Source organism: Sciurus carolinensis, chromosome 16 (assembly GCF_902686445.1).
Source record: "Sciurus carolinensis chromosome 16, mSciCar1.2, whole genome shotgun sequence".
Taxonomy (NCBI): Eukaryota; Metazoa; Chordata; class Mammalia; order Rodentia; family Sciuridae; genus Sciurus; species Sciurus carolinensis.
Genome location: NC_062228.1, coordinates 15,573,871 through 15,599,601, shown reverse-complemented (window position 1 = coordinate 15,599,601; position 25,731 = coordinate 15,573,871). Strand labels below are relative to the sequence as shown.

General features: G+C 44.0%; 2 protein-coding genes across 3 annotated transcripts in view; one reads left to right on the top strand and one right to left on the bottom strand.

Annotated features, from left to right (window-relative positions):
* Nucleotides 1-171: 171 nt before the first annotated feature.
* Nucleotides 172-10,172, bottom strand: Nob1 (NIN1 (RPN12) binding protein 1 homolog). 2 transcript variants are annotated; one of them, XM_047528693.1, is made up of 9 exons: nt 10,069-10,172; nt 9,763-9,961; nt 8,334-8,464; nt 6,000-6,071; nt 5,711-5,839; nt 5,433-5,615; nt 4,662-4,759; nt 2,373-2,517; nt 172-893 (listed from the first exon to the last, which is right to left on the bottom strand). In XM_047528693.1, exons 1-9 carry the CDS (start codon nt 10,129-10,131, stop codon nt 624-626), a joined length of 1,290 nt encoding a protein of 429 aa, XP_047384649.1. In that variant the 5' UTR covers nt 10,132-10,172; the 3' UTR covers nt 172-623. The 2 variants fall into 2 exon arrangements, with proteins under 2 accessions (XP_047384649.1, XP_047384650.1); XM_047528694.1 differs by having other exon boundaries at nt 9,829-9,961.
* Nucleotides 10,173-14,489: 4,317 nt separating this feature from the next.
* Nucleotides 14,490-25,731, top strand: part of Wwp2 (WW domain containing E3 ubiquitin protein ligase 2) — a 133,248-nt gene continuing 122,006 nt past the window's right edge. The window contains exon 1 of the mRNA XM_047528030.1: nt 14,490-14,584. The gene's annotated coding sequence lies outside the window, so the exon portion shown is untranslated. The remainder of the gene's footprint in view (nt 14,585-25,731) is intronic.

The window sequence follows — 25,731 nt, the reverse complement described above, 5'->3', positions numbered from 1 at the left end:
CGAGAGCTTCTTAGGGGTAAAACACCATCCTTTGCCCGGGAGACACTGAAAGAGCAAGTGGGACGAGATGTCAAGGACGTGTGACTCCAGGTGAAAGGCCGCCAGTTCACCACCATGAACTTTTCTGAATGACTGAAATTTTCCAAAATAGAGGTTAAAAAGAGGCAGTGCTTAGTTTTCCTGTGGAATATTTATTATAATATTTGGCAAAAAGATAAATCTAGACTCTTAATCCTTACACATACAGCTTGTCAGCCTTCACATTCCCTAGGATGCAAGAGCTGGTTCACTGCACAGAAGCTTGCAGTCACATTTATTAGAAAAATAGTCCCATTTGGAAATTCCCTTCTTTAAAGGTTTAAAATTTGTTCCTGGGCATTGCTCTTTCTGTTTTCATCAATTTCCACTCACAGGGCAGAAGTTCCGGCTCTTTGGATGCTGAGGCCACGGGATGGCCAGTCCCACCACAAACCCCGCGTAACACTGGGAATCATGCAGCAGCAGTGCGAAGCTCGTGCTAACGTTTCCACCCAGATGGCTCTGGGGACAGCACAGCTGGGGGAATGAGCCACCAGAGCTCCTCAGCAACTGCACCCTAAGAGTCTGCCTGCAGCAGCTCCCCTTCACCTTTTCTTCACAAACTTCTTTCTGGAAGCATTGGGATTTAATCGTCTCCGCCCAGCTCCCAAGGTGCTGTCCCGGACCTGCAGAGTGGCTGAGCGGCTGGAGATGTCATTCTCTGCAAAGGGAGAGACCCCGGCTATGTAGTCAGGAGCAAACACGTCGGTCTTCTGCCTGGCCTTGCGCGAAAGTCGCAGCTGAGGGAAGCGCTGATCCTCAGTCAGGTGGGGGTTGACGGCATATTTGCCCCCTTTGGGCGTGGGAAGTGAGTACTGCAAGAAAGAGAGACAGCTGTCAAAACAGGGAGCCGGGGCTGGGGCTAGGGCTGGGGCTGAGTGGTAGAGCGCTTGCCTAGCATGTGTGAGGCCCTGGGTTCAATCCTCAATACCACATGAAGATAAATAAATAAAATAAAGGTATTATGTCCATCTACAACTAAAAAAATATATATATATAATTATCTATAAGAAACTACCTTAACCATGTGATTGACCATGTGATTAAAAGTTAACATCGCTAGTAAACTATGCAACTAATGTACTGCCCGCTATAATGCACTGAGAACACAATAACATTACTTTTGGGGTATTCCTGACCAACGCGTAGCCTGGAACTAACCATGAACAATATCAGACAAATCCAATGGAGGGGAATATCAAGGTCATGAAGGATAAATGATTTGAGAAATGACTCTAGTTTAAAAGGGACTCAAGTGCCAGGAGTCATGGTGACACCTGAATCCCAACTACTCTGGAGGGTGAGGCTGGATGATCATAGGTTTGAGTCCAGTCTGGGCAACGTAGTGAGACCCTGTCACAAACTAAAAATAAAACAAGGGCTGGGGGGTATAGTTCAGCGGTACAGCATCCCCAGGTTCAATCTCCATATTGCATAATTTTTAAAAGTTGCAAAATACTGCAGAAAATTAACATTCTCCCTTTACCTAGATGTCTGTTAATCTTTAACTATATCTGCTCTATCATCCTCTTTCTAAATATACATCCATCTTTTTCTGAAGTATCTGAAAGTATACACATAATGGCCCTTTACCCTTAAAAGAACGACAGTACAGTACATAACCAGTATATAACCACAGTACAGATATAAAAACGTACACTTCTGCATCCAGTTTTCCAACTTAACTATAAATCTAAAATTACTTCAAAACAAAAGTTTAAACACCCTCCTCATGTCCTAGTGGCACATTTGCTGCTTGGGGGACACTGGTGTCAGGTGGCCTTCACTCCTGTGCTCCCCACCTCTTAATCCACCTCTCTGGATCTCCTTGCAATAAACCCGAGGCTGCTGTGTCTCCAACCCTGGCCTTTCTCCCATGCTGGGCTGCACTCTCTCCTTCTGTCCCACCTCATGGGGCTTCTGTAGATTGTGTCCATCCCCCAACTCCTGCACCGGCCTCCTCTGTGTTCAAGGATCTGTCACGTGGCCCCCTTAGCACTCAGGGCGTGGAGTCACTGCTACTTTTTTTTTTTTTTTTTGCGGTGCTGAGGATTGAACCCAGGGCCTCGTTTTGCGAGGCAAGCACGCTACCAACTGAGCTATCTCCCCGGCCCACTGGCAGTTACTTATCAGACTGCAAACTCCCTAAGAAATGCCCAGCAAGAGCACACTCTGCCCACGGAGCCCTGGATCACAGGCTTTCAGCCTCTATCTCTTGGTCACGGCTGGACTGGCTTTTTCTCGTCCACTGGTCATGCTATTCTGGTCAGGGGAATGGGGAACGAGCCACTCACCCGGAGGCCTCGAGGATTCAGCACCTTGGGGTTGCGGGAGAAGTGCATGTGCAGGGTGCCATCGTCACTGACCGTCACAGACACTTTCTTCAGCGTCTTGTTCCCACAATGTGCGCAGAACACTCGGCTCATGTCAGACGTTGTCCTGGGAGACCCAAAAGGAGAGACTGTGTGCTGGCGGCACAGGCAGCAACTCAACCCCAGCGCACAAGGTGAGCCGCAGGCCTCAGAGGAGGAAGTAACAAAATGGAGAGAAGGCTAAACCACATTATTCTTGCCGTGGTAAAAACAAAGGCCACTGGCCTCCTGCTAAATGAAGATGTAAGTGAAAAGCTGCTGTCTTCCTCAGGGGGAAAGGCAAACGCTACAGGAGCAAGTCACCAAGCCACCGTGAAACCAGCAGGATGTTGTTGCATTAAGAAGAACTTTTCCTGAACATTGCCAGGTACTGTCCTCCAAGTCTAACACCAAAAGAATCCTAGGAAGTCAGTACTACCTTGATTTCACAGACCAGGAAACTGAGGCAAGCTAAGGCACCCTGCTGAAAGTCACATGGCTAGTAACCCAGGCAGTCTGACTGCAAAATGACAGCTCTTGACATTGCTATTCTTTTTCAAGGTGCATATTATCTCAGCTTTAACCCACCTTGTCCCCAAATGTCAGCCTTGGGCGTTAACCCAGGAGGTGGCAAGAACTTATTAATGAATCACAGAGGAAACACTGTATAACCCATCATGGTTGATGGGTGTGGGTGCTGAAGGCAGACCCTGAGGCCTGGCCTCCTCCTGTCCACTCAAGCTCCCAAGGAGGACCCCAGACAGTAAGAGCTGCTATTGTCAAGGGCCAGGCAGGAGCCCACATTCCTGTCTCTCGGGGTTCCCCCACCAACTCCTGATGGTCTGATGAGAGCTGTATGAACTGGCTGGAGAAGCCAGTTCCCTTATCTGCAGTATCCCGAGTGGACCAAGTGCCTCTACAGATGCTGGAACTAACTATTCTGTCTAAGAAACTGTCTAGTCATTGTAATAATCTCACAAGTATTTCCGAGCATTTCTAAGAATGAGGGTTAAATTTGGGGAATAAGGGCTTTTGTACAAAGGATAGTGGGGAAATGGGTTTTTATGAAGCAAGGAGCTTTGCTCTCACAAGCCTGGTACCTTCAGTATGAGGAGACAGGAAAACTATAGTAAGGGCAGAAGAACGCATGGGCAACTCTGAGGAGTGGCTTAAGTTCCCAGCAGAACTGCAAGGATGGTGGCAGGCTGGACCCCTGGGCCTTCAGGGAGGGGTTATTTTTAAGCCTTAGGGAAACAAGGTCACACCCAGGTAACTCCCCAGTGTGGCAGCTTTGGGGCCCTGGTGAGAGAAGCCTCGATGCTCCAGAACTGTCCCCAAAGGCCTCTGCGACATGGGGCTCCACACAATCTGCAAGATGACCAGAGCAAGATGACAGATGTGGGATGGCTAGAAGCTGGCCCAGGCTAAGTCCCGGGGCCACACTTCCACAGACAGGGTGAGATCAAGTCCCTTCTACTCCAGCCAGAACCCAGGGCCTGCCCAAAGAACACCAGCCCCACCACAGGAAGCACAACCTGAGCCTGGAAAGAAGTGAAGAGAAAGGAGCAGTCAATAAGCTACAGTTCACCTGAAGGGAGCACTTCCAATGTGCCAAATACCTTGCCAAATCCTTCAAAGGATTTATCTTCCTAGTTCCTCACAACCCTTTCAATTTTCTTTAAGAGGAATCTGATGCACAGAGAAGGTAACCAAATTTGAAAAATCACACGGGTAACAGAAGGGATCTGGATGTAACCCACATACTCTGGGTTCAGAGTCCACTTTTTTTTTTTTTCCTTCAAATAGAAAAATTTCAGGCGTAGACGCAGACAGAAGAGCAAAATGCACTTCCACGTACTCATCACTGACTATTAACTGATGGCTCATCTCATTTCATCTCCACTCCTACTTGCTCTTTCCACTTGAGTATTATTTCAAAGCAAATCCTAGACATTCCATCCACAAATGTTTCGGTACATATCTCTAGAGAATCAATGTTCTTTGTTCCAAAACTTACATCCTTAACACTATGTCGCTGAGATAAAGTGGGAGGTCAGGGTAACCTGTTGCAGGGGCTTCAGGGAACTGGTGGAAGCAGAAAACAGCCCACACAGGAATGACGAAGTGGAAGGAGAAGACTCATGGCACAGGGTTCTCTTTCAGGAAGTAGCTAGTAGAGGTAGGAAGACCGTGTTTAACAGAGGGGCCCTGGCTCGATTATCAGCCACCTACTTGAAACAGCCGTGACAGCGCAAAATGTAGCTCCGGGCCTCCCGGATCAGCATGCCGTTCACTGCCAGCACGTGCAGCCCCATCTGCAGCAGGACATTCTGCAACCCACAAGTTAAACAAGTTTTAATGATGACTTTGTAACCAGTTAAGTGAACTCTGCACACCCTGATTTGGCTCATGATCTGTGACTTCTGCTAAGGGAAGTGGGCTTGGCTCGCCTTGATACAGAGAGGACCCAGGTTTCTCTCTAGTTGCAAGTACTGGAGCCCGCGCTCATCACGAGCAAGCCTCTCAACAGAGACCTTTATTTTGTCAGGGAAAATATTCTCCTGGCTACCTTCTCCACATGCCTAATTGAGTCTAGAACTACACATGACTGAGAAGAAAGCACCAAATGACTGTGAATCTTGTTCAAAAAAAAAAAAGGGTATTTTTTAGTTGTAAGTGGACACAATATCTTTATTTTGTTTATCTTTTTATGTGATGCTGAGGATTGAACCCAGGGTCTCACACGTGCTAGGAAAGCAATCTACTACTGAGCCACAATGCCAGTCCCCTGCCTATGAAGTGTAAAGATTAAAAATTTAACGTACTACACAAATTTTGCCACTATATGCTATGATTGTGGCCTTCAAGCAAAATTCGCAATTACCAAAGAGCACAGGCGAAGTTTCTAGAACCAGGAAAATTGGCAGTACACAAAGGCAGCTCTGAACACATCACCAATCTCCACAGCACTGTTGCTGGTGACAGGCCTACCATTCTACCTACCTGCATGGCAAAGTCTGTAGTCACACAGCCAACACGCACATCCTTGGGGACATCGCACTGTTCCAGCTCCTGCTGGATCTGCTTGATGTTGCTGGGGGTTATCCACCCACCCCCGTCATCACTGTCTTCATCTTCCCTTTCTTCAAATCCCTCCTCCTCCTCCTCCTCCTCCTCTCTGTCAGTCTGAAACATCAACAGAATCCACAAACTAAAGCCCACAGGAGCGGTGGGGAGAATCTGCATTGTCGCTGGGAAGAAATTTTGAGTCAGGGCCTTACCAGCAGCTCCTGTAGTTCACTATCAATATTAGGCAGCGGGTTCCTCCAGAACATAAAGGAACTGAATTTGAGGTTCTCAGGTTCATCAGCTGGGTGTCTATGATCTACCTTTTCTTGCGGGGGTTTGGGCTAAGATTTAAAAAAAAAAAAAAACAATGAAAAAATGTGAAAATGGAGTTAGAGGTGAAACTATGACATACAAGTCAGATTACACAGAGCTAGAAAAACTGTGCTGTTGTGACAAGTGGCAGCAAAGAGCTGGAGGAACAGGGCTCATCTAAGGAGTTACCTTGGAGGGCAGATGGAAACCAGAAATGTGAAGAGGAGTTTCTGGGTGCTGAGTAGAGGAGCTCACTTTAACCTTTAAAAAAAAAAAAAAGAAAGGTAATCAGAGCTGGGCACAGTGGCACATGCTGTAATCCCAGTGGCTCAGGAGGCTGAGGTAGGAACATCACAAGTTCAAAGCCAGCCTCAACAACTCAGTGAGACAAATAAAATATAAAAAAGGGCTGGGGATGCAGCTCAGTGGTTAAGTGTTCCTGGGTTAATCTCTGGTGTGCGCATACACATTAAAAAAAAAAAAAAAAAAATTAATGAGAAAAACTACTATCATTTCCTCCTGGTTATAAATGTCAAAGGTATCTTAACATTAGCCAGGTGTGGTAGCACAGGTCTGTGATCCAGAAACTTGGGAGGCTGAAGCAGGAAGACTGCAAGTTTGAGGACGCCTTGGCAATTCAGTGAGACCCTGTCCCAAAATTAAGCTAAAAAGGGCTGGAGGTGTAGCTCTGTGGTAAAGCATCTCTGGGTTCAATGCCCAGTACCAAAAAGGGAAAACATTAAAAAAAGAGAAAATAAGAAAACAATATTTAGTTTTCTTAGTACCACTAAATGAGTACTTCGGGACACTTCTTTTTTCTTTTGGTTTACTGGGGATTCAACCCAGGGTTTTGAGCATGTGAGGCAAGTATTCTATCCACTGAATTACATTTCCAGTCCTTTTAAAAATTCTATTTTGAGACAGGGTCTGGCTAAGTTGCCCAGGCTGACCTTGAACTTGTGATCCTCCTGCCTTGGCCTCTTGAGTAGCTGGGATTCAGGTGGGTGCTACCAAGCCTGGTACAGGTCTCTTGTTTTTTAATCATTATATACAGAGCTGCAACAAACATCATTACCTGTAAAATTTGGAAGTATCATTAACATAAAGGCCTTAGGGTAAAATTGCTCGGACAAAGGACATGCTGCTTTAAAGCTTTTGATATGCAACATGTAATTCTTTGCCAAATGCTGTAGTAAAGGATACTTTTTAGAAATTATAGGTGGGATTGGGAATGTAGCTCAGGGGTAGAACGCTTTTATAGTATGGATAATGTCCTGGGTTCAATCCCCAGCAGGACAAAAAATAAAAATAAAGTAAAATAAACCAGAGGTTGATAGATGCCAACCAGCTACACTGTGTTCAGAAAATCAGAGTCAGAGTTTATATAAAACTAATAAAAACTATTCCCTTCACCAACATCCTGCCAAAATGTGTATGTAGTATGTAGTTTTGGATTTTAGACTTTGGATGGGGGAACTCTAAACCTGTTGAAAACAAGTGAGGACAGTTCTGACTAGGGTACAAATGTGCACACATCACAGTCTTAACGGCTTTAGATAGAGGAGATCCAGCAGTTCTTTGCCAACACCATTAGAAAGAGATTATTATTGTTCCTTATTTGGCTTCCCAAATCCTGGAAAGAAGTAATGGGACCCAGGACACATCTAGCATCACTCTCTTCAACCTAACCACGTCCCTACAAGCTCAACAGGATCCTACAGTTTTTTTTGTTTTTTTTTTTTGGGGGGGGGGTACCAGGGCACTCTACCACTGAGCCACATCCCTAGCCCCATTTTGTATTATATTTAGAGACAGGGTCTCACTGAGTGGCTTAGCACCTCACTTTTCTGAGTCTGGCTTTGAACTTGTGCTGCTCCTGCCTCAGCCTCCTGAGCTGGTGGATTTCAGGCATAGGCCACCGCATGCCCAGCAGGATCCTACAGTTTTGAAGGTAGCGAGTACTGAAAGAAATGGCAAGTACTTCGTGCTCCTTTTTTACTTCCAGAAAGAAGTTTATTAAAATAAGCAAAACAATAAAAAATAAGAGTTTCACTCTTTGTATTTTCCAAATTTAACTACCTTCCAGTCAACTACAGATCAAGATGATGAGATACTTTTGCTAACTGCTATGTATGAACCCTTTACATGAATCTAGACCCAAGCAAACTACTAATGATTGCATAGTCAACAACGTTAGGGTTACTACTCATGTTGTGCAGATGTAATGATGGCTCCTCGGCTATTTTTTATAATGTTTTTTAAGAGTACATGTATCTAGAGACATATGAACAAATACCTAAGAGTAAATACCTAAGAGTAACATGTGATGTCTGAGATCAAAATACTCAGTGCAATGGCTCAGTATAAACGAAAACAGGCTAGCCATGAGACGATAACTACAAAGGAGCATGACAAGAATACAAGCTTCATTACACTATCCCCTCTACTTATATATATCTGACAGATCCCAGAATAAAATAATAATAAAAATAAAGAAATAAACCCCCAACCTTCCTGATTTACCTTTTCTGGTTCTTGTTTTAGGTGAGACACCCCAACAAACTCTGCTTCCAACTGGTAAGTGAGTGCCAGCACCTGAATATCTGTGGCAGAGAGACTGGGATAGTCTCCGGTTTTCTTTGAAAACTCAGTCACTGTAAACAAGAGATTGACAACATCAGTTAGGGGCAAAAAAACAACAGAACCTTGGGTAACCACAGTGAGTACCAGAAGAATTGAGAAAGATCATGATCCCATAAAAATGCCAACATTTTCATCCATTTTCCAACCTTTTTCTACTTACAGTTGAGAAATTTGTGTTCTCTACCAAGATTCAGGCCAGTTAGGTTTATTGTAACATACTTATCAAGCACAGATGAAGGACCAGAAGAAAGTTAATAGAAACTCACTGAAAGTTAGCATCATATTTGTCCACGATTAGAATTCCTTATTGAAGTTTTGGTATTACCATTATTTTTGTGGTACTTGGGATTTAACCCAGGAGTACTCTACCACTTTTTATTTTTTTGAGATAGGGACTACATTGCTGAGGCTGGCCTTGGGACCTGTGATCTTCCTGCCTCAGCCTCTCAAGTCACTGGGATTACAGGCATGCACCACTGTGCCCAACCTGAAGCTTTGGCATTAATTAGTAAGCCCTCTTCTCTCCCAGCTCTAAAATTCTCTGATATTAATATAATGATCTATGATGAAACAAAAATACTGGATTGTTTGTAACAAAGAGTCAATTTTAAAAAAATAATTACAGTATGCTGAATACATAGTAAATGCCAGCTATTACTACTGTATATGCTGATTGACAAAACACAATATTCTGCTAATAGAGATGTATTCTGCTACAACAGCACAAAGAACAGCACATTGCTCACATTTCCTAAAAAAGATAAATTAAGAGCAACTACAATTTATCGTGCACTTACTGTGTACCAGACGCTATGTTGAAAGCTTTACATGTTAATTTCATTCTCAACCAAATCCTACTAAGTACTATTAATCTCAGAAAGATTAAGTAACTTTGCAAAGATCTCACAGCTAGTAAACTGGGGGACGTAACAAACAAGCAGAGTAGCCAGCAACTCTATTGGCAGTCTCTAACCTAAAACACTTCCAACCACTGACAGCCTTTCCTGCAAGCCATCTACCATCTTCTATTTGGAATCCAAATTAATTTAATGCATGCTAACAAAGTGCTGGACACAGTGCCAAGTGACAATCCCCATTTAACGTCCACAGCAACCTTGGTGGAAGGTGCTATTATTACTGTTTTACAATTGAGACATAGTCTGGGTGACATATCCGAGAGCACAGGTCTAGGTAGTGGCAAGGCCTAGGAAGAGTTAGGCCTCGGAGGCCTCTCTCACAAGGATCTAGAACGTGCTGTCTCTAGGTCAAAAGCTCTGACAGAGCAACCAGACCCGCACGCAACTCGCACCCAGGCAGGTCCAGTGTGCACCCTGGTCCCCGGCTTCGCCGACGGTGCTGGGGCAGAGGCACTCACCCAGCCGCACATACTCAGGGAAGGGCTGTTTGAACCGCAGCTCGTAGGGCAAGACGGCGAGCCGCCGGCGCGTGGCCTTGTCCCGAATCTCGCTGACCACCTCCCGGATGGTGTAGATGTTCTTCCCGATGTCCTGCAGGGAAACCATGCCAGCTCACACTCTCCCGCACCTCCCGGTCCCGTGCGCTTCCTCAGGGCCTGCCAGCCCAGACCCCCCGGAGGGGCTGGAACTCCCTGTACCTGCAGTGCCGCGTCCCGTAGAAAAGCCCCAGCATCTGCCACAACGTGCTCCACCGGCGCCATGTTGGAAGGACGGGTACGCAACGCGCGTGCGCAGGAGCTTGCGTCCGCCCCTACGTCTCAATCCAGGCCTCCGGGAACCGGGAGGAGCTGCCACGACTTAACAGCGCCCCCTGGCGACCGGGCCCGGCTCAGTGTTTCCCGTGCGCGTGCGCAGTGACTCCTCCAGCTCAGACAGGGAGATGTGGGAGGAGTAGTTCAATCTTGGGTTTTGAGGGAAGGAACAATTGAGGAAATCTCAACATCCATCCACCACTGAGCCACAACTCCAGCCCTTTTTACTCTGAGACAGGGTCTCAGTAAGTTGCTCAGGGCTTTGCTAAATTGCTGAGGTTGGTTTTGAACTTGGCAATCTTCCTGCCTCAGCCTCCCCAATCCCTGGGATTACAGGTGTAAGCCACTGCACCCAAGAGTACCTTCTTAAATTTTTAAAGTAAAACCTGTTTATATAAAAATCAGTCAACAGGCAACCTAATTTAATCATAACAATCCTATGAAATAAGTACTATTTTACAGACAAGTGATAACTACTTAAGGCCAAGAGGCTCAGATAATTTACCTAGGAGGTGGTGGTAACCAGGTAACCCAGGTAACCCTCAAACAGACTGACTTGGAGATACTTTCTCATCAATTATGCTGTATGGCCAGTGTTTATGTACCCCCGCTTCCTTTTGAGCACCTTGGATTCAGGGTCTATGTCTTATTTATCCTAATATCCTCATCTCTTTTCCCTAAGCAAGGCACAGAATTTGTTAGAAAATAATTTATTACTGAATTGAATGGAAGGGGTAATTGCCTCCACATTTCCTTTCATTATTGGAGAGTCCATAATTATGAGCTGGCCTAATACATGCCATCAATTTTAGCTGAATGTTGACTTGAGTTTGTATGGTCTATCTTTGTCCCCAATCTCTTCCTCAGGTTTCCACTGCAATCTTATCCCTCACCTGTGATTTATCTGTCCTACCTCAAAAGTCCATTGGTGCCCTGATGGTATCCATCAGCAAATACCCACATCCCTTTTCCTTCCCCCAAATTTTTCTGTCTCCTTTCTTAGCTCTCAAGTCTCTTCAGCCTCTAGCGCCTACTTGTGCTACTACCCTAAAACAGTGCAGCTGAAGGTGATTTCCAGTTTTCTACCATATCCTATTTTGTTTTTTATTTTTCAGCTTTCCCAATTTATCTGCAGGATTTGACATTGCTGATCACCTCCTTTTTCTGGATTGTTTTGCTTTGCCTCCTTTGGCTAATTATCTTGTGATCCTGGTCTCTTTTCCTCTTGGATGGATTTCACCCTCTTTCATTTGACTCTCTTCTTGTCTTGCAACCAAGGTACTCCCCATAGAACTATCTGGGCATTTTTGTTTATATATGCACTCTGCTTCAGCGATACTATCTATCTCCAAGGCTTCAATGATCACATTGTGAGGACTCTATTCCCAAATCATCATCTTCTCCTCCTTCTTTGCCCCCCCCCCTCTCTTTTTGTTTGCAGTACTGGGGATTGAAGCCAGGAGCACTCTACCACTGAGCTATATCCCCAGCCCTTTTTTATTTTATTTATTTATCTTTATTTCTGAGACAAGGTCTTGCTGAGTTACCCAGACTGTGCTCAAACTTGACATCCTGTCTCAGCCTCTCCAGTTGCTGGGATTATAAGATGTGCATCAAGACACCTGGTGTACTCCTCCCAAATCCTTTGTCCAATCCCTGTCTTATTTCCCAGCCCTCCTTTTCTTGGAACTTCCATCTGAAAACTTCTGGCATCTTCACTCAGGAGGAAGGTTTAAACTGAGATAATTATCTGTGCCCCTCAAGCTTTCTATGCTTGTTCGAGTCTCTTTTTTAAATTATTTTTTATTAAAGGCATTATCAACCAAAGCATTCAAGGTAAGAATCTCTGAGTCATCCTCATCTCCACCCTCACTCTCAACCAGTACTCAGTGCTCTCAGTACATTGTGTTGACGCCACTCTGAAATGTTTGTGGTATCTGGATCCCTTCCACATCCATTCCCATTACTCTAATCAAGTTTTTATCTTTTTCCCAGAAAATAAAATTCCTTCAACACTTACTGTTTGCTTTCTCTACTTTCTCCTTCCCCCATTGATCATCCACATTGACCTAAAAGTGGAGGGAAGATGTGGGAACTGGACTCCCTAATGAAGGAGATTTATTGAAGTTGGCAGGTATCACTATAAATGCTAAAGAACAATCTAGGTTTGTGATTCTCAAACTTGAGTATGCATCAGAATCACCTGGAGAGCTTGTGAGACGATTACTGGGCCCCATCCTCAGTTTTGGATTTAGAAGGTCTTGGCAAGACCAGAAAGTTTGCAATTCTGGTAAGTTTCAGGGGATGCTGATGCTGATGCTATTGACCTGGGAGCCACATTGGAGAGCTACCTTGTTATTTACTTCCTTTGGTGCTGGGGCTTGAACCTGGGTCTTGTGCAGGCTAGGCAAGTGCTCCACCACTGAGCTACATTCTCAACTCAGAAGCCATGTTTTGAGAACTACTGCTTTAGATGGATAATCTGGGAAAGAAATTTCAGACTTTGAGCTATTTTCTAGTAAACACTAAGAATACTTAAAAAGATTTCTTGGCACTTAGTAACTTCGGTAGTACTTTTTTGTAGCATTTTAATCCCTTTTCTGTTTCCCTTTAACATTCTAAATGCCTCCCAAAGCCTTGGGACTCCCATTTATTCAACAAACATGTACTGAGAGCTAACACCATTAGGGTTAAGCTTATATAACAGTCAAGAGCAAATTGATAATTTGTGCAATATCTAGGGGCACCTTCAGAGTTTTTGAATTTGAAATTTGATCTTGAAGCACTACCAGGGCAAAAGCACTAAGGTGTGAAGTTTCAAGGAGTGTACAGGGAATTAAGGGTAATACTTCTGGGTAGCACGGGGTATCTGGGGAGAGTTTCTATTTTTTCCACCAGGGATTGAACCAAGGGGCACTTAACCACTGAGCAACATCCCTAGCCCTTTAAAATTTTTTTTAAAATTTTGAGACAGGGTCTAAGTTGCTGAGGCTGGCCTTGAACTTGAAATCCTCCTGCCTTAGCCTCCCTAGTTGCTGGGATTACAGGCGTGTTGCTACAACTTCCAGCTCCCTGGGACAATTTTTTGAAGTTTGTGGCCTTTTACAAGGCAAAGAGATGTCAAAAAACACCACTACCAAAATTATAGTCACTTAAAAAAGTTTAACAAGTAATTAGGAGGCATCCAAACTTGAAGACCCAAAAGTTATGGAATAATTAATATGCAGTCCTTAAGACTAATTAAGTTTTTTTTTCTTGCAGTGCTGGGGATTGAACCCAGGGCCTTATGCTTGCAAGGCAAGCACTCTACCAACCGAGTTATATCCCCAGTTCCTTAAATTTAAATTTTTTTTTTTTTTTTTGCAGTACTGGGAATCAAACCCTAGGCCTTACACATGCTAGGCAAGTGTTCCACCACAAAGCTAGATCCCCAGAGCCCCCCATTTCAAATTTTATTGTGAGAGAGTGTTCAAGTTGCCTGACTGGCCTTGAACTTTGGATTCTTCTGCCTCAATCTCTCAAACAGCTGGGATCATAGCATGAACCACCACACTTGGGAGATTAGTATTAATTTTAATCAGCGTGACTAAAGGCGAGAAATTGAGCCCATACAACTTGTCAAAGCTGAGAGTCCCAGACCATCAGTAAAGAATGTTGATTCAAAACGTTTTACTAATTCATACAGGTCTACGTACTCTGTAAAGTGAAAGGGGTTGGTTTGGTGGGGCAGGGTAGTTTATGGACCTGTCTGGTGTTTTGAAGTTTTTCAATTTTTGCTTTTTGTCACAAGAGCTGATGTGCCACAGAGGATTTTTGTTTCTGGAGCCTAGGACAAAGTTTGACACACAGTAGATGTAAAGTTGCCGGAATTAGCAAATGCAAACACAAGATAATTAAGTTTGATTTTCATATAATCAGTAAATACTTCCTTTTGTATAAATATGTCCCTTGTAGTACTTAGGACACATTTAACACTCTTGTTTATATGACATTAAACTTTAAGTATGTTCTGTATTTTATCTGGCAACCCTACAAAGGAGCTCAAGTATTTGTTGACTTAACTGGAAGGTCTTCTCTCACCTGTGACAAGGGGCCAATAATGGTACCCGCCCCCATAGAGATGACAGAAAAACTAAGTAAAGCCCGTGGCCCTCAATTTCCCTGATTGCTCAGGGAATCATCCACCGAGCAGAACACCTTTCCGCAGGGGGACGTTCGAGCGGCAAGAGGATCACCTTTGGGTCATAGGCTCCCCAGCCGGCCTAGGTTGCCGGCACCTGTGAGCCCGGCCAGCCTCTTCCGGGTCAGGTGACCGCGCGCGGTCACGTGACCCGGCCCGAGTGCGGGCGGTGGAAGGCGGAAGTGGGAGCGGAGTTGGGCGCCGCTTCTGTGGCCGCGGCAGGTAGCGAGCGCCCGCGCGGGGGGCGCGGGGCGGGCGCGGGGCGCGGGGCGGGCCGGGGGCGGCGGGCGGCGCGGGGTGGGCCGGGGGCGGCGCGGCCCGGGCGCCGGGGGGCGGCGGCTTCCTGTGGGAGGGGCCTGGCGCCGCGGTTCCGGCCTCCGAGGAGGGGTGTCCCGGCTCCCGCCGGAGCGGGGTGGGCGCGCCGCGGGCCGTGCGGGGCCGCGCCGGAGGGGGCGTCTGGGCGGCCGCGGGTGCAGCTGGGAGCGAGGGCTACCCGAAAGGGAGAGGAGCGAGCTTTGTGGCGGGATCGGCATCCAGGAAGGGCGACTTGGGACCGAGCTGGGAGGGGTGCCTGGGAGTGGGCGTACGGCAGGGAGCGACCCGGAGAAGTCAGGAGGAAGATGCGGCCTGACCCTCCTCCGAGAGTCTCTTCCTTCCTTCCTCTTTGGAAACGATTGCTAGCCGCGACTTTGATTTCGCTCCCATTCAGTTTTTAAACTTCAGGAGGGATCAGAGCATCTTGATCATCTTGCTTTCGTCACACCCACTTAGTCCTGCTGGTGTAGGGTTTTTACTTCTTGGGGAAACTAGCCCTTCGGATCTTATTTCTTTGAAAAAATTTCCCTGATCAGGTCATCTTCGAGGCTAAAAAATAAAAAGGTGTGGGCACTTTGGTCATAAAATGGCTTTTAACCTACGCCAGTGTTAGCTCAGCAACATAGGGGTTGCTGGACTCTTGGACAGAGAAGTGTCAGCCTGTACTGCTTTATGACTTTTCCGCTTTCTTAGGCTTAAATTATTCAGCTTTTCCTACCATGTGACTGCTTATCTTGACACACTGTGTAACTAGATAGGGTGACTGAGAGGTCTGTGTTGTGTTCTTCAGAACTGCGACCTGGATCATGATTTTGAGGTTAAAGAGTTGTTAAAATTGTTCATCCTCCTTTCTATTCATGTTTACGAAAATTTGCAGAAATGACATTAGTTTAACGAATGCTTTTTAACTAAAGCGAATGTTCAAACTGAACACACATAGGAGCCAGAGTCGTTTTGGGTTTCATATAGTGGGAAAAAAGTACTTTGCAAATGTATTAGAAGTTCAGGGCTTTGGAGTATTTGACAAACATTTAAGTTAGTTTTTGTGGCAGCCCTGAGAGTTAAGTTCTTTTCATTTCACAAGGAACAGATAGACCTATGAGAACTGACTTGATTTTTTCTTTTTTTAAACAATTAATTGCTTCTGGTCTTTCTTCCTGCTAGACTGCATATCCTTTAAGGGCAGGGTTCATGATTTTATTTGGCTTCCTTGGCTACTAGCCTGGTGCCTGGTATGTTGCGGGCACTTGGTCAATGTTAGGTGAATAAGTGAGGTTTTAAAAGTCATAGAGCTGTTAAGTGGTGAACAAGGGATTCCAACTCAGATCTTTTGTTCTTTCATCACACAAGCTTGCCATTTTCTGTTATTGGCCCATGTGAAAATGATAGGCATGAGAAAAAGGCTTGGATTAACTTCTCAGTCTCTCACTTTTCCATATGCAAAGAGCTTATACTAATATCTCATTTAATCTTCATAATCTCATGAAGGTTGGCATATTGCCTTTATTCTACAAATGAAAACAGACTTACTGAAGTCCTTTCTTTAGATTGCAGAGCTAGTAAATGAGCAGGAACTCAAGCCTAGGTCTTTTCTGTTCTACTTATAACAGCAGGAGAAAGTTTTATTTTAGAAAAATTTTCAAGTATAAAAAGTATATTTTATGGAAAAATTAGTGTAGGTCACTGAAAAGATTGTAAATGTGTTGAAGTTTAGAAAATCCTGTACTGTACTTTCTTAGTCCATTTTGTGCTGTTATAAAAGAGTACTATAGACTGGATAATTTATAAACAGTGGAACCTTATTTGACTCCCAGTTCTGTAGACTGGGAAGTCCATATTCAGGATGAAGAGGCTGTATCTGGTGAAGGCCTTCTTGCTTTGTCATCCCATGGCAGAAGGCATCACATGGCAAAAGAACACGTGTGTGTGTGTGTGTGTGTGTGTGTGTGTGTGTTGGGGGGAAAGGATGTGTCCTGCTGACTTTTATAGGAGACCCACTTTCATGATGACATTAATCCACTCATGACCTAGTTACCTCTTAACCATCCCATCTTTCAAAACTGTTGCACTGGGATTAAGTTTCCAACACATGAACTTTGGGGGACACATTCAGATCATTGTGTACACCATCGTCCCCTCTTCTGGGGAAAATACTGTTTCATTCAGTAATTATATAAGTCCCTGCCCTATGTCAGACTTTATACTGGAGTTGAACTGTTCAGTATGGTGGCCATTGGACGCATGGGGCTGTTGAACAATATGCTGTGAGCATAGAATACACACCAGATTTTGAAGACTTGTCATGAGAAATGTAAATGTCTCTGATTTTTTAAAATTCGGTAAAATCATATAAATTTATATGGATTAGGTTAAATACAATATGCTTAAAGTTAATTTCACCTGTTTCTTTTAATTTTTAAAATGTGTTTCATAGAAAATTTATGTGGCTCCTGTTTTATTTCTATTGCACAGTGTTCTAAACACTGGGAATATATAGTACACAGGAAAGGCAAAAATCTCTATCCTTCTGGATTTTCTTTTTGGTACTGGGAATTGAACCCAGGGACACTTTACCACTAAGCTACAATCCCTAGCCCTTTTCATTTTATATTTTGAGATAGGCTGTATGTAAGTTGCTTAGGTTTTTGCTAAATTGCTGAATTAAATGTTTGATCCTCCTACCTCAGTCTCCTGAATCACTGGGACTACGAGTGTGCGCTACCATGCCTAGCTGTGTGGTTCTTAAATTTTAGTGGGGAAGAACACAATAAGGGAAATAACTAAGTAAAATGCTTATTATATTGTAATAAAGCAGAGAAGAGGGATGTGGAATGTTGGGTGGGGTTGCAATTTTAAATAGAGTTCTTAGAAAAGTTTCTCTGAAGCCAGGTGCAGTGGTGCACATCTGTAATTCCCAGCGACTCAGGAGGCTGAGGCAGGAGGATTGCAAGTTCAAAGCCAGCTTCAGTAATTTAGCTCTGCCTTAAGCTACTTGATGAGACCCTGTCTCAGTATTAAAAAATAATAATAAAAAAAGGGCCAGGTATTAGCATGGCCACTGTGTGAGGACGACACACAAATTTATGAAGCGTCCCATGTTTTTAATAAATTGTAATAAACTGTTATTTAAAAAAAGGGCCAGGGCTATGGCTCAGTGGTTAAGTGCTGGAGTCACTCCCCAGTATCCAAAAAAAATCTGAGAAGGTGACGGTTAAGATCCGAAGCATGTAAATGTGACTGAATGGGGGCAGAGTGGCCCAGGCCAAGGGATGAACATGTTCAAAAGCTGGGAGGAAGGAGCACACCTGGTGGTTTTTTTTTTCCTTTTAAAATATATTTTTAGTTGGCTGTGGGCCTTTATTTTATTTATTTATATGCAGTGCTGAGAATCGAACCCAGTGCCTCACACGTGCTAGGCACGCGCTCTGCCACTGAGCCACAACCCCAGCCCCCTGATGGATTTTTAACCAGCCAGGAAGCCAGGGTGGCTGGAGAGGAGTGGGTGAGTGAGGGGTGAACAGGATCAGATCAGGGGGGTATTGGGTGTGGGGTGGAAGGTGGGCAGGTCATAGAAGCTTCGTAGGCCATTGGAAGGATGTTGGTTTCCACTCGGGGAGCAGCGGGTCCCTTGGAGGGTTCTGAAGAGTGGAGTGGACACAATTCATCCTGCCTCTTCCTGGACCCACTCAGATGACTGTGTGAAGTGAAGGGAGCCAGAGGAGAGATGGAAAGAAAGTGAGGAGGCCTCTGCCACTCTCTCAGTGACGGATGCCTTCTAAGTGTGTTTTGAAGCACAGCAGCAGGATTTGTGGATGAGTTGAGTGTGAGAGGAAGAGAGGCGCTGGCGCTGACTCCAAGGTCTTTGGCTTGAGCAGCTGGAAGAAGAGAGTCGTCATTACTGTGGGGGAGGCCTGTAGGAGGAGCGGGGTGGGGACTCAGTTTTGTTCATGTTGATCATAGAATACCTAATAGAAATTCACGTGAAGATATTGTGGGCAATTAGAGGCGGAAGTCTGGTGAGAGGCCTGGGCTGGAGGTGTACCTGTGGGTCTGTAGTATGGATGAGCGTTAAGGTGGATGAGGTCACCTAGGGAGTAGTGTGGATACCTATCCAAGAAGAGTGCATCCTGCTAGACATAAATCTCAGTTGATACTGTTCTACTAGTAGGTTTTTTAAGTACTGCAAAGCATTGTAGTATGTCTCTGGAAACTTGGATTTCTCTCCTTTTCACTTTTCATTTAAAGACCCTTTTGAAAACCACAAACTAATGGGTTTCTTTTTTCTTAAGGAAGCTGTTCTTCCAACAGGGCATTTTTGTAGTGCCACTGAAATCAATTCAAATGCCAATTTCTGGAATTAGTCTGGTGGGTTGGCAACCAATTTAGAGACCTCTGGGAAGGGTGGGAAGGAGACAGCCAGGCAGCATGGAAATGGGTTGTTAGTGTTTAAAATATTGGTTTCACCAAATAGGTATTGAATATATGCTTTTGTCACACACCCCACCATCTTATAGATTCAACACAAACAGAACCACCTGAGTGAAGTGATCAGTGTGAGGTCATGTAACCAAGAAATAGAGGAGCTGGGATTTGAATCTTGAACTTGGGAGTTCAGAGCTGATGTTTCCATGAGTAAGATAGTTGGTTGCAGATGTATGAACATCAACTCCCTTTGGGATCAAATCTGTGAGCTGCTTTTTGAGTGACTTTGAGTCATTTAGGACTATTATGGATTCTGGAATTTCTGAGAGTTGGGAACGGAAGGGAAGATTGTGTTTCCCTTAGATTCCAATTAGAATCTTTTTTAGAAGGCTACCAGTTGCCTGTTCTCGTCTCCAAATCCCCCCAGTTTATAAACAGTCAGTGATTTGAGTGGTAATAACCAGGGAAAGTACCAAGGACCGAGACAGGGCAGTCCTGACTCGGGGCCGGTCCTCGCCCTCAAGTCACCTGTGCTTTTTGCTTCTTGTTTGGTCATGAGATCAGTTTTCTGATCTCTTTTATTACTAGTCTGTAATTCCACTGTGCTTCCAAGGCTATTTCTCTCCACCCCTCATTTTTCTGTGCTTTGTCTTTGTACTGGTGTCATTTGGCAAAGTTCATTTCTGTTTGATTATTTTTCAACATGGGTCTTTGGAGAACGGACAGTAACTCAATCCTGGACAGAGGAAAGGGGCCAAGAAAGAAGCACTAGTATTGGAAAGAACTGGAAAAGCCTGAGAGTATAAAGGAAAGGAGAGAGTTTTGGACAAATCCTTCTATTGCACATCTTTGGAGAAGTGGAGGCAGGCTTGATCTATAGTTAGAAATAAGCTCTGCTTGCAGCTGGTTAATTAGAAGGAAAATCTTGCTGCTATAGTTTTTGCTTTTTCCTGGTTCATTTTTATGCTCAGGTCTTTTCCTCTCAAGATCAGTGTTTACTGGTTTTTCAATTCAAAGCTGGGTCAAGATTTTAGGAATTGAGATTGAGGTGCTGTATTCTCAGAGTCTAGAATTTTAATCTCAAGAACTAGTAGCATTTGGATGTATTTCAAGAGCACCTCTTAAGAGCTGCCTGCTTTACTTGAACACATTTAATTTGTACAGTAATCTTATGAACTAAGTATTCTTATGGGTTCACTTCTTAGATGGGGAAATTAAAATTTAGAGAGGGTAAATAAGTGTCAGTATCATTCAGTGACTTCTGAATGATTAAGCCTATTTACCTCTAAGAGATTGGTGGGGAAGGTTCTTGCTGTTAAGAATGGTAAAGTAAGGTGCAGACTCAGTGAGAGTGCTCAGTGGTAGCGCACTCGCCTGGGATGGGCAAGGCCCTGGGCTCAAATCCCCAGCACCAAAAATAGAGTCAACCCATTCTAACAATCCAAATGTTCACCAGCTAAGAATGGGTATGAAAAATGTATATCCATTGCAATGGAATATTATTTAGCCATGAAAGGGATGAAGTTCTGATACATGCTGCAACAAGGATGAACCCCAAAATATGCTCGTGAAAGAAACCAGTCCAAAAAGACCACACATGTTTTACGATTCCATTTATTTGAAATGTCTGGAATAGGAGAATCTAAAAAACAGACAAATGGTTTCCAGGGACTGAGGGCAGGAAGAAATAGGGAATGACTGCTGATGGTGCAGGCTTTCTTTTGGGGTGAATGTAGTATAACTCCATAAATAAACTACAACCCACTGAATCATATGCTTTAAAATGAATTTATTGTATCTGAATTATATTTCAATAAAGAATGAAGCAAGCCATGTGCAGTGGTGCATGCCTGTAATTCCAGTGAATCAGGAGGCTGAGGCAGGAGGATTGCAAGTTTGAAGCTAGCCTCAGCAATTTAGTGAGAATTAGCAACTTAGTAAGACCCTGTCTCAAAATAAAATAAAAAGGACTTGGGTGGGGGGGATGTAGCTCTGTGGTCCCTGAGTTCAACCCCAGTCCCTCTGTGTCCTGTGGAGGCCCAGTCAAGATTCTAGTGCAGGGGCTGGGGTGAGGCTCAGTAGTAGAGTGCTTGCATAGCATGCACGAGGTTCTGACTTCCATCCCCAGCGCTGCAAAAAAAAAAAAAAAGGAAAGATTTAATGTTACACCAGCAGCCGCTGCCCTTCTGGCTGCTGTGACATCACGTGTCATTTACCTTCCTCTAATGTTTCCAGTAAATACGTTAAAAGTTTTTTCTCCCTGCTCTTTTGACCTTAGATATTTCAAATGTTTTGACCAAAAACAACTATGATAGGTCTTTGTTCTTTCTGGATGTCTCTGGAAACTTTGATCTAGAGGTGGACCCTTGAAGCGCTTAACTGTGCTACTGAGAAGGATGCTTCTTACTGCCGCCCACCCCTTAAAGGAGACGTAAGGCCACTGTTTGTTCCCTTCAGCACATAGCTGATAAGCCTGGGCTGTATTTGGATCAAAGGCCCATGTCCTCAAAGGCCCATGTCCTGAAGACTTGGTCCTCAGCTTGGTGCCTTTGGGATGTGCCAGAGCGGTTAACCGCAGGGGCCTTGTAGGAGGTTTGTGGTCCTTGAGGGCGTGCCCTTGAAGCGGATGGTAGCCCCCATCCCTTCCTCCTCTCATTTACTTCCAGGCCACGTGGTGAGGGGTTTTATTTCACCACATGCTCCCTGCCATCATGTGCTGGCTTGGCCCTTGGCCCAAGAGCAATGGGACAGCCAGCCTGGACTAAAACCTCCAAAACTGTGAGCCAAAGCAAACCTTTCCTCTTTAAAAGATGACGTCAGGTATTTGTTAGAGTGACAGGCCGCTGACTACCTCAGCGGTCTAACTCTCCACTGCAGGTTGGGGCGCAGCTTCCTTCTTCCCCCGCTTGGTTGAGCGCCCATGGTGTCCACACGGGGCCTGGGGTGTGTTTCCAACACCGACGGGAAAGGAGAGAAGTTGGAGATAAGGAGGAAGCAGACAAGTAGGAGTGACAAGAGTCCTTGGTGTCAAGACCAGAGACAGGCTGCCTGCTAGTTTTCTACCAGAACCCTTCATGCTTCATTCTGTCACTGTTCACTAAAATAGATATTTTATGCTCAAGTTCTCTGAATCTCTTAGTGTTAGTGGTGGCATCAATATTTTTTTTAAAAAGCATGAAAAATACTCATTTTTTTTATAATGAAATAAAACAGTGGTACATTAAAGATTCTCTTTTGTGCTGGATGTGATGGTCCACGCCTGTAATTCCAGCGGCTCAGGAGGCTGAGGCAGGAGGATCATGAATTCAAAGCCAGCCTCAGGAAAAGTGAGGTGCTAAGCAACTCAGTGAGATCCTGTCTCTAAATAAAGTACAAAATAGGGCTGGGGGTGTGGCTCAGTGGCTGAGTGCCCCTGAGTTCAACCCCTAGTACCAAAAAAAAAAAAAAAAATTCTTTTTGTTCCTGGAATTATAAGGAACAATAATTTCAGTAAGACCATGCCCTGCGACTGCAGGGGTTCTTTTTTTCCCAGCTTTTCTTTCTCTTTTGGTTGCTGGGGAATAGAAACCAGGGCCTTGTACATGCTTTGCCGCAGAGATGTGCCCCTAGCCTTCTCAGTTTTTAATTTGGAGAAAGGGTCTCACTATGTTACTGAGGCTGGCCTTGAACTTGTGATCCTTTTGCCTCAGCCTTGGTGAGATTAAGGATGTGTACCACCACATCCTACTCCAACTCACAATTTTTTTTTCATCTCACAATTTTTGATTAAATTGTTTATACTATTATGATTATAAAATGCTGTTCACAGCTGAGCCATATAATTTACTCGGATTACATTTCCTTCTTTATATAGCTCTTTTTTTTTTTTTTTTTTTTTGTATTGGGGATTGAATCCAGGAGCACTCAACTAGTGATCCACATCCTCAGCCCTTTTTTAGGTTATTTTTATGTAGAGACAGGGTCTCACTGAGTTGCTTAGGGCCTTGCTAAGTTGCTGAGGCTGGCTTTGAACTCGAGATCCTCCTGCCTCAGCCTTCTAAGCCTGACCTTATACTGCTTTTTTTATTAGTTAAATATTTCCCTCAAACACTCTGATAGAGCCAAAATACTTCTTTCAATGCAAGTAAGATGCGTCTTGTAATATGTTCCTTCTTAGAGATGACATCTATAAATTCTCAAATCTGGACTGTCTGGGGTTTAGGAATTCCTTCTGCTTCTCCCGTGTGAATACTTGGTACCTCCATCTTTCTCATTTCCTCCTGGGAATGGTCTTTCATTAGCTTCCCGAGAAAGCCCCCTCTTTTGAGACTTCGCAGTTCTGAAAGTATTGTTTCCTGTCATCCTTGATGGATAGTTTTCTTGGCTATAGAATTATAGATTGGAAATAATTTTACCTTATAATTAGGAAATATTGCATATTGTGGCCTTCAGTGTAACTGTTAGAAGTTCCATGCCATTCCGGTTGCTGTTCTTCGTAAATGTTGCTGGAATCTTGTGTCTTTTTTATTCTCATCTCCGGAATTTCATGACTTTGTGCAGTATGGTCCTTTTTCATTCATTGTGCTGTGCATTTTCTGTCTAGAAATGTATATCAGTTCTAGAAAAAAAAGTTGCAATTTCTTGATGAATGTCCTCCTTTTTTTAGCACATGCCTTCACTTTATCAACTTTGTTTCTGCTCTTAGTGGGTTCTTCCCAAGACCACTTTCTTATTCTCTGAATATTTCTTCCTTTTAAAAAAAATGACATTGTTTTCTTGTTTCATGTGTGCAGTGTTTTCTTACTGTTCTGAAATTGTTTCAAGGTTTTTCTTTGAGTTTTTTAAAAACTGTTTTTCACTAAATCCATTACTCTTCAAGTTCTTTGTGTCTCTCCGTATTTATGTGTGTGTGTGTGTGTGTGTGTGTGTGTATTCACACACGTATTCTTTTTTTTTTTTTTTTTTTTCTTTTTGGGCAGGGATACTGGGGATTGAATCCAGAGGTACTTTACTGAGCCACAACCCCAGTCCTTTTAATTTTTTTTTTATTTAGAGAGAGGGTCTCACTAAGTTGCCTTGTGAAGTTGTTGAGGCTGACCTTGAACTTGCCATCCTCCTGCCTCAGCCTCCTGAGCTGCTGGGATTACAGGTGTGTGCCACCACACCTGGTCATTTGATTATATTTTAAACATTGTTCCGCTTCCTCACTTGCTTACCTCAGGCTTATGCTAACTCATACCCCCTCCTCCTTTGGAGTGACTTGGATACAAATACTTTTCAGGGGAAAATGTTACTTGAGTATAAGAATGGAGTCATGTAGGACTGGGGATGTAGCTCAGTGGTAGAGTGCTTGCCTAGCTTGTTCGATCCCTATTACCAAAAAGAAAAAAAAAAAGGGCTGGGGATATAGCTCAGTTGGTAGAGTGCTTGCCTTGCAAGCACAAGGTCTTGGGTTCAATCCCCAGCACTGCAAAAAAAAAAAAAAAAAAAAAAAAAGACTCATCTATTTGTGTTGCTGCAATGGGTATAGAATCAATTTCTGGCCTCAAGTTTCACAAGCTTCCTGTAGCAGATGGTCGGGATTTAGGCCTAATGCTGTCCATGCTAGGAACCATGTCTAAGATGAGACCCTGAGACAAAAGCGAACAGGTTGAAATTACTTGGACATGGTTGAGATCTGTGTCAGTTAGCTTTTTGTTGCTGTGATCAAAATACCTGACAAGAACTTAGAGGAGGAAAAGTTTATTTTGGCACACGTTTTCAGCGGTTTAGTCCATGGTCAGCTGACTCCATTGCTCTGAGCCCAAGGTGAGGCAGAGCATCATGGTGGAAGGTTGTGGTAGAGGAAAACCTGATCAGGATGCAGAGGGAGCAAAATGGGATGGGGGGGGTGGCACGATACAATCCTCAACGACACACCCCCATGACCTACTTCCTCCAGCCCTGCCCCACCTGCCTACAGTTACCACCCAGTACAGTAGGCCTTTCAAGTGATTAATCCATCAGATGGATTAATTCTCTGATTAGATCACAACTCTCATAATTTGGTCATTTCACCTCTGAACATTGCTGCATAATCTCTCATGAGTTTTGGGGAACATATCATAGCCAAACCATAAAATCTGTCTCCCTTCCTAGTTATGGTTATTTTCCTTACATGGAGACTGAACAGGCTTTATAATTCACAGAGCCTGCCTTGTAATGTCCAGGTGGTATCTGGCTAATAGGGCATGGAAGTACACATGGAGTTGCACATAATAACTTCAACTACTGTTGATAAATGATGGTCTGTAATCATGACAGACATGGGAGAAAGAAAACATGGCGGCATCCTCTACCCCATTTCTCCTGCTTTCTCAGTTGCCTTTGTTCTTTCTGAGCCTTCTTTAGAATTTATCCAATTGATTTTGTTTTGGGGCCATGAGTTGTAGATCAAGAGGTTTGGTCTTCTTCTCACTTAACAGTCGTGTGGGGACTTGGAATTTCATTCTCTAAGAGTTAGGACCAAAGGCTAAACACAGTTAAAGCTACCCTTAGTTGAGTTGCCTGAGGAAAGAAAGAGTCCCAATAGATATAAAGATTTTTAAAATATTCTTTTATTTTTAAAATCTATAAATAATGGATTTCCAGCTTTTAGTGTTGTAACCCCTGTT

Bases quoted from the DNA above. Each gene is read 5' to 3' on its own strand.
- Nob1 (XM_047528693.1), bottom strand. From the start codon at position 10,131: ATGGCGCCGGTGGAGCACGTTGTGGCAGATGCTGGGGCTTTTCTACGG. The intron at 9,962-10,068 runs GTACAGGGAGTT...GTTTCCCTGCAG, and splicing joins TACGGGACGCGGCACTGCAG to GACATCGGGAAGAACATCTA. The intron at 4,760-5,432 runs GTAGGTAGAATG...TGTGGGTTGCAG, and splicing joins CTACAGACTTTGCCATGCAG to AATGTCCTGCTGCAGATGGG.